An 8,741-nucleotide genomic window follows, 5' to 3' on the forward strand; every position below is an offset into this window, starting at 1 on the left:
ACAAAGGCTTATGCAATTAAATCATATTTCAGACAATGTAGTTTTTAAAATTTTGAGCTCGAAACTTTTAGGGTTCGGCTTACATTAATAAATGTCCTCCTCGGCCGCAACCTGCCTATACACATGCGGCATTCCTACATCAATGATGTACATGCTAACATTCTTACATCTCTCCTATTAATTACTCGCGATTAGGATATTTCAACGAGAATCACTCTTTAAATAAGGCAACTCACGACAACCTTTTTTAAAGGCTAATTCACAACTAAATTTATTCTCTCACCCTAGAAATATTATCATATTTAAACAATACTAATTCTCAATGAAATTTATTATTGTTCGTGATTTTAGTCATATATTCTCAACTAAGCACGGGCTTGTACTTAAAGTTAAAAACTACTTTTTATTTATAATTATAATAAAATAATATTTCAAATTTCATTTTAGATGTGAAGAATTTCCATTTTTTATGTAGAGAAAATACTGATAATTATAATGTGTGTATATTGTGGCATCTATATATAATTATAACAACGAATCCTCTATTGCGATTTTTGAAGAACTTTGATTTATGATTACTATTTAACTTAGCGAAGGAAAATTAATTACATTTCACTTGTTTTATATCCCAAAAGATTTCTCTCTTCCTCTTATGGATTCTCCAGGTGACAAAATCAGCAAGAACAATTACTTAAATTAATAATGAAGTAAAACCAATTTCTAATTTATACACCACTCTCGATTATAAATAGCAACTAAACCTAGTCATTTTGTACCAAACACAAATATTATCCAATCAATTATCACAATGTATGCTTCAGGTGACGGCAACAACAACTACCCGATGCATCCCGACAGCATGATGCATCCTGAAAACGAGCAACGGAGGAAGAGCAAGGGGAGACAGAAGATCGAGATGGCGAAGATCGAGAACGACACCAATCTCTAAGTCACCTTCTCGAAGAGCCGCGCAGGCGTCTTCAAGAAGGCGAGCGAGCTGGGCATACCGGGCGAGAAGCCCCACTCCTTCGGCAACCCCAGCGTCGAAGCTATCACCACCAGGTTCTTTTGAAACAGTGAAAAAAGCGCGATGAAAATAATATTTCTTAATTCATCATATAATAACCTTATGAAATAGTTAAAAAAGTGCGAGGAAAATAATATTTCTTAATTCATCATATGAATAAATATATCTGTATCAGGTTCCTCAAGGCTAACGGCGGTGGTGGTGGAGCGCCGCCAGCTAGAGGCACTATTGCCGACAGGAGGGTCATTGATAGAAATCCATGAGTTCCATCCTAAAACCAATTGGTGATAGGAGGAGGGGCCCATGAGACTTATATCCTAGTTTCAGTTTTTCTCTTGACACCGATGTGAGACAGTTATACATTATATTTTTAGTTTCAATTGCCAACACCCTCCCTCAAACCCTTCAAGGTGAACCTTGGAGGAGTTGGACTTTTTTTCTAATCGATTGGACAATCGGTCCAATTTTTTTCGATCGGTTGGGACCACTTGGCCCAAATTTTCAGCCCAGTTATACTGCTGGGTCAGTCATTTTTTTCCTGGGTCAGTTAAATATGACCCACAGTCGGCGACCCGCTCTGATACCATGATAGAAATCTATGAGTTCCATCCTAAAACCAATTGGTGATAGGAGGAGGGGCCCATGAGACTTATATACTAGTTTCAGTTTTTCTCTTGACACCGATGTGAGACAGTTATACATTATATTTTTAGTTTCAATTGACAACAGTCATGGCCCACCAGGAGGCCGCGGAAAACCAGCGCAACCAGGAGGTGGTCACTGCGGAGGCGCGGGTGGAGTAGGCGAAGCAGCGGAGGAGGGAGCTCGACGGGATGCCTCCGGTGCTGCAGATGGAAAATCTCAACTACGAGCAGCTCGAGCAGCTGAGGAACTCGGTGCTGATGTACAAGCAAGGGGTCCAAGCCAAGTTCAGTGGTGGCGCCGGGGTTTATGGCTACGGCGGCAATGCGCCGGGGTATGGACAGAATGTGCAGTATCCGCCGATGGGCTACAACTATGGAGATCCCTACAACGCCGCCGCTGGAGGCTTCAATGCGAACGTTGGCGGCGCTCATGCCGGGGCTAATTATTGGGGATTTCCCGGCAGCTCTGGCGACATTAACAGCGCTCAAGGCGGGGCTAATTATGGAGGATTTCCCGGAAGCTCTGACGCTAGCATCGACGGTGCTCAGGGAGGGGCAAATTATGGAGGATTTCCCGGAAACTATTATCACCACCACCCTGGGTATTAGCTGCATCGTCGCTACCAGCTTCACTCCACCTCAGTTTACAGTCTTTCAATGAAGTTCTTCTCATTTCTACAGCTACTTTTTAAAAATATTTATGTTACTGTTTTTAAATTATAATGTATCCGCAAATTATCAAGTGAAGCTATTTGTTTGCTTTGTGTTTTTGATTTGTTTAAATTAGCCTTATTATCTCTAGCTCTTTGTGGTTGCAAAGTATAGACAAAATACAACTAAATATCTCTAACGCGGATAACTAATTCAAAATTTTAAATGAAAACAATATCTCTAAAGATTCATTCTAAATTTCTAATTCTATTCCCTTTATTTTTTCAGAAAACCGAAACAAAGCCGGCAAATAATCCATGTCTAATCACCAAACTATTATTTGTGATTAAGAATATTTTTTCATACTACTTGGTTTAATATAAAAATGGAAAGGAAGGGATTTAGTTCCACCTGCTTTTTGTGGGGAATGAAATATGAATTAGGGTTGGAGGAGCTCGTTAACGCGTCGTGAGCGTAGTTTAAATGGCGGGTAGAGGTGGGGTTTTCGAGCAGTATGAGACTCAGCCTAGCCATGGGGTACGGGCCGGGGTCAAAGTAACGGCAGTCACAGTAACTGTTGGGTATCGGTGGTGCACACCCGAACTCCACATTAGTATGATATTGTCCGCTTTGGGCAGAGCCCTCACGGTTTTGCTCTTGGGGTACTCCCCAAAAGGCCTCATACTAATGGAGTTGGGGTAGCCCATTTATATGCTTGCAACTCTTGTCCATTCTCCGATGTGGGATATGGTTTTGCTTCACCACAGTAACGATCCAAAAATCAGCTATAACCCATTTTCCCCGCCACGTCAGTATTTTTAATTTCAGCCACAACACCTGCAATAAAGCAGTCCCATTTTTAGCCTCAAAATCTGTCACGACCGCCCCTTAGGGTTAATAAAAGCGGGCGATCGCGACTTAAAGGGGTTTAGATGAACGGCATAGAAGACTAGGGTTTTCAATAAAAGTTTGACTAAAAACTAAGTCTAATAAATAATGCGACCAAGAGTATTAGGGTTTAATGAATAAAGACTAGGGTTTAGCATTTATTCAAAAAGTGTAACGAGTTTCAAACATCCCATCATAAAATAGTTTCAGAATTTAAATGAAAAGTATTCTAAGAAAAATATCACAGCGGAAGCATCCAAGAGAAGAGTGACGTCATGTGTGAAGACACAACGACACTCGGAATTTCAAAACCAAAACAACCACAGTTCATTATTAGTTCCTGCTCAACACCGCCAACCGCCCGTCGCCGCTCAACCTACATATAGGGAAAACATATGCAGGGCTGAGTACTATGAAATAATACTCAGTGGCTCATGCCGAAAACATTGTAAATACAGTTTATGATATCATGCCGTACGTAAGTAACCGTCGGGGTTTTTCTTTAGAAAGGCCCGAGGCACTCAAAATCATTTTTCCATTTCAAACATCGACTGATCAGTCATTTTTCCCATAGACGTTAACCATATCTGCCAATACATGACAAGGAATGCGGCCGCAAACCAGGTCACTAGACCGGCCAGCCCGTACGCTAGCACACAGTCTACCATAGGTGTACACTAATCCAAGTAGGGTTTGCTGCCCTACGGGGACCCGAATTCGATTTATAAATAGTGGCAAAAACCACATCAGATAGGCACGTAAAAACCAAAACAAGGCATGAAGTCACATTTATTCTCATTGATAAAACATTAGGACATGGTCCTTATTTAAAAAGGAAGAGAGCCCACCTCGATCCTTTAGTTTTCAAGTTTCGCTTTTCCTTTGGTATCACGCGTCTCGCACAAAATTTCACCTTTGGATAATGTGTCCCCGATTAGTCACTAATATGGACTAAAATCATGCATGTCCTAGATCACTCCCCTTTCCCAATCAACAATAGGAATCACATCATATCACCCATCTTTGCATATCACATCACCTCATCACATATGTAAACTCATGTATGTCATTCAAGCATACAAATATAGTTGTTTAACCAAAGTAGAGATCTGGCAGCTCTGCGCAACTTTTTTGTAAAAATTATTTAAAAATCATCCGACCTCCGATGGGGCTAAAACTTTATGACAAGGCAGTAGACTCATCAAATAACATTCTGTTTAAATTTCATTTCAAAATACCACTTTTAAGTCGGGCAAACCAAAGGCGTAACCTACTGGTCGAGAAAACACGTTTTTGGCAGAATCGCGCAGTCAACTTTAAAAATTCACCATAAATTCATCGTTTAGCCAAATGGGTCGAAATTTACACACAAAATAGAAGACATCACGAAGTTTACATAGGAAGAAGAATCGGTCAAATCGGAGTTCGTTTGGTTGGTCAAAAATACATCAGAACACACTGTTCGGAAATCACAGATTTTCATACTGATAGCAATTCGAATTAGGGTTTATCCCTACTCATTCAAAATCAATCTTTTCATGGTTTTGATATACAATCATGCTCAAAAGAGTCCTTAAACACATATTTTCATGAAATCGCACATCAATCACCGAGGATTCAATAAATCAACAAGCAATTGCAATCAAAACGCACTCACACATATGATTTCACATTCCCACCGATTAAACCCTTAGATCTTCATTCCCTACACTCTCTACATGCATGAGGGAGTCAAAGAAAGTCTAGATGGAGAGGATTGAAGAATATGGGTTTGAATTTACCTTTTCTTGGACGAAATAATCGGTAGGAAGCAATTAAAACCTTGGTTCTTCAACAATCTCTTGGAAAATTGATAGGATCTTGAGTGAAATGGATAACAAGTGGGAGAAGAGATGAAAAAGGGGGTGGGGCGTGTGGTTTGAAGAAGTGGGCGTGTGATTTGTGTGTTAGGTTTAGGGGTTGATCCTTTGTTTATAGGATTAAGAAATATCCCACAATTAATTGAAGATTTGGGAGAATAATTGAAATAAATGATTGAGATATTTGGGAAGATTTTGGGGGAGGAAATGGCGTGTCATTGATGGAGAAATAAGGAGGATATTTTGTAAATCATGGCTATTTAATTAGCCATTGATTTAATTTAGTATTTTCACGGAGCAGAATAAAATAATACGGAGCAAGAAAATCAATAAAAACCCTCCCAAATAATATGAAAATAGGCGTGTTATTCAATTCCTCCCACAAGGAATAATTTCCAAATATTGATAAATAAAGTAGGGAAAGATTTGCTAGGATATTCCAATTAAAACATGGAAGGAAATAATTGAGGGATCAAAATAATTAGTGAATAATTTCTTCTTCCACAAGCTAGGAGATTTCGAAATCTCCCTAATCAAAACAATAGGGGCCGATTTTATCAAGAAATAAATAAGATAATTAGGCTTTAGGATTTAATTTGGATAATTATCCCAAAACAAATAATTAAATCCAAGAAAAATAAATTCCTCTCCAAATAATAATAGTGGTCGAAAATTCCCTTCATAAAAGGGCAAGGTAATTATTTATGATCCTAATTAAATCTCACTCCCCGAAATAATATAATTCACCATGATATATTTCATTCCACATTAATTAATTTAAGCCACTTCATAAAATCAACGAATTTGACTCGATCAAATCAAAATTAGGTCACCATTTCAATCACATAATAAATCCGTCATTTAATTCGGCAATCAAAGCAATAAGTACAAAATCTTAGGGTTCGAAAAATTAGGGTTCGAAAAGTGGGGCGTTACATCCTACCACTCTTAAAAGAAATTTCGTCCCGAAATTTGGTACTCTCATGGGAAGAGTTCTGGGTATAACTCCATCATCTTGTCCTCAAGCTCCCATGTGGCTTCTTCGTGCCCGTGGTTTCTCCACTGCACTTTCACGTAGGCAACTTGCTTATTTCTCACGTTCTGGACTTTTCGGTCTAAAATCGTTTGGGGTCTCTCCTCATAACTCAGGTCCGAATTCAACGCGACCTCCTCGTAGTGAATCATGTGCTTTGGGTCGAACACGTATTTACGTAACTGTGACACATGAAAGACATTGTGCACGTTCCCAAGGTTCGGAGGGTAGCGCCAAGCGATATGCAACAGGACCCACTCCTTCAAGGATTTCATACGGTCCAATAAATCGCGGTTTCAATTTTCCCTTGACGCCGAAACGTGTTATCCCTTTCGACGGGGATACTTTGAGGAAGACTTTGTCGCCAGCTTGAAATTGCAAGTCGGTTCGCCGTGCATCCGCGTATGACTTCTGTCTGTCTTGAGCTTCTTTTATCCTTTCACGAATTTGTCGAACGATTGCAACCATTTCTTCGACTGCGTCGGGCCCGAGTACCCTTCTCTCGCCAACTTCGTCCCAGTAGAGCGGGGATCTACACTTTCTCCCGTACAAGGCTTCGTACGGCGCCATGTTTATCGTTGCCTGGAAGCTGTTGTTGTAGGCGAATTCGATCAAGGGGAGTGTGGACTCCCAACTTCCTCCTCGGTCTAACACTACGGCTCTCAACATATCCTCGAGGGTTTGGATCGTCCTCTCGGATTGTCCGTCCGTCTGCGGGTGAAACGCCGTGCTAAAATTCAAACGAGTCCCTAGCTCCCGTTGTAGGCTGATCCAAAATCTTGAAGTGAACTTCGGGTCACGATCAGACGTGATCGTCGCTGGGACTCCATGCAGTCGCACTATTTCCCTTATATAAATTTGAGCTAGCTTATTTGATCCATAGGTTATGGGAATCGGTATGAAGTGCGCACTCTTGGTGAGTCGGTCTATAACTACCCAGATGGCAGTATTCCCTCTTTGCGTCTTTGGCAATGCTGTCACAAAATCCATGGCGATATGCTCCCATTTCCACTCGGGAATTTCTAGTGGTTGCAACTTTCCGTACGGTCGTTGATGTAGAGCCTTCACCTGTTGGCAGGCTAAGCAGCGCTCCACAAATGCCGCTATATCCCTCTTCATACCATTCCACCAAAAGGTCTTCTTCAAGTCTTGATACATCTTCGTACTCCCTGGGTGGGCGGTGTAAGGAGTCTCATGTGCTTCACTCATGATTTCGTTTTTGAGTCCTTCGTCACTCGGTATGCAGAGTCTCCCTTCGAATGTGAGAGCATTGTCGGATTCCTCACGGAAATTCCCAGATTCGCCAGTTCTTACTTCGACTCGAATTTCTTCCAATTTCGCGTCCATGCGCTGGGCTTCAACAATTCTTGTTCTTAGATCAGGTGTAACCATCAAGGTGGCAATTCGACCCTTCACTGTTTCGGGTGCCCTTACCACTTCCAAACGCATCTTGCTAAATTCGCGTATCAAGCTTTCTTCTTTGGTGAGAAAAGCAGCCAGTTGGGAATGACTCTTCCGGCTCAAGGCATCTGCCACTACATTTGCCTTGCCGGGGTGGTAGTTGATGCCACAATCATAGTCCTTTACCAATTCGAGCCATCTTCGTTGTCGCATGTTCAAATCCTTTTGCTCGAAGAAATATTTCAGGCTCTTGTGGTCCGTAAAGATCTCACACCGAACTCCGTAGAGATGATGTCTCCAAATCTTTAAGGCATGTACCACCGCTGCCAGTTCCAAATCGTGGGTTGGATAGTTCAACTCGTGTGGCCTCAATTGCCGGGATGCGTAAGCAATCACCTTGTTGTTTTGCATCAACACACATCCAAGTCCCACCTTCGAAGCGTCCGTGTATACCACGTAGCTCATTCCAGGCTCTGGCACGGCTAAGATTGGTGCGGTGGTCAGTTTATCCTTCAAAAGTTGAAAACTTGCCTCACACTCCGGGGTCCAATTGACTTTTACCCCCTTCTTGAGTTGTTGGGTCATTGGTCTCGCTATCTTGGAAAATCCCTCTATAAATCTTCGGTAGTATCCTGCCAAACCCAGGAAGCTTCGAATCTCGTTTGGTGTCGAAGGTGCCTTCCATTGTTGTACCGCCTCAACCTTGGCGGGATCCACTCGGATTCCTTCTGCCGACACAATGTGACCTAGAAAGTTGACTTCTTTCAGCCAAAACTCACACTTGCTGAATTTGGCGTATAGCTTCTCGGTCCTCAACGTCTCCAAGGTAATTCGCAGATGCTCCTCGTGCTCTTTCTCATCCTTCGAGTAAACAAGTACGTCATCTATGAAGACCAAGACGAATTTATCCAAGTATGGGTGGAATACTCGGTTCATCAAATCCATGAATACTGCGGGTGCATTTGTCAATCCGAACGGCATTACAACAAACTCATAGTGACCATATCTTGTGCGAAAAGCGGTCTTTGGTATGTCCTCCCTTCGGACTCTCAATTGATGGTATCCGGACCTTAGGTCCATCTTTGAGAACACACCGGCTCCTCGGAGTTGATCGAATAGGTCATCTATTCTCGGCAGTGGGTACTTGTTTTTGAGGGTCATTTTGTTCAACTCCCTATAGTCGATACACATCCTCATCGACCCATCCTTCTTCTTGACAAAGAGCACCGGAGTGCCCC

The 8,741-nt window shown here is 41.8% G+C and overlaps 1 protein-coding gene and 1 long non-coding RNA gene across 2 annotated transcripts; one reads left to right on the forward strand and one right to left on the reverse strand.

Annotated features, from left to right (window-relative positions):
- Window positions 1-1,860: 1,860 nt before the first annotated feature.
- LOC121791260 (abscisic acid and environmental stress-inducible protein-like) lies at window positions 1,861-2,280 on the forward strand. Its single transcript, XM_042189268.1, has one exon. The coding sequence runs from the start codon at window positions 1,861-1,863 to the stop codon at window positions 2,278-2,280; it is 420 nt and encodes a 139-aa protein (XP_042045202.1).
- Window positions 2,281-3,339: 1,059 nt separating this feature from the next.
- On the reverse strand, window positions 3,340-5,299 carry LOC121791261. The gene is made up of 3 exons (XR_006048503.1): window positions 4,992-5,299; window positions 4,059-4,123; window positions 3,340-3,586 (listed from the first exon to the last, which is right to left on the reverse strand). It is a non-coding gene; the product is annotated as an uncharacterized LOC121791261 (long non-coding RNA).
- Between the last annotated feature and the right edge of the window lie 3,442 nt (window positions 5,300-8,741).

This window comes from Salvia splendens, unplaced genomic scaffold (assembly GCF_004379255.2).
Source record: "Salvia splendens isolate huo1 unplaced genomic scaffold, SspV2 ctg757, whole genome shotgun sequence".
Taxonomy (NCBI): Eukaryota; Viridiplantae; Streptophyta; class Magnoliopsida; order Lamiales; family Lamiaceae; genus Salvia; species Salvia splendens.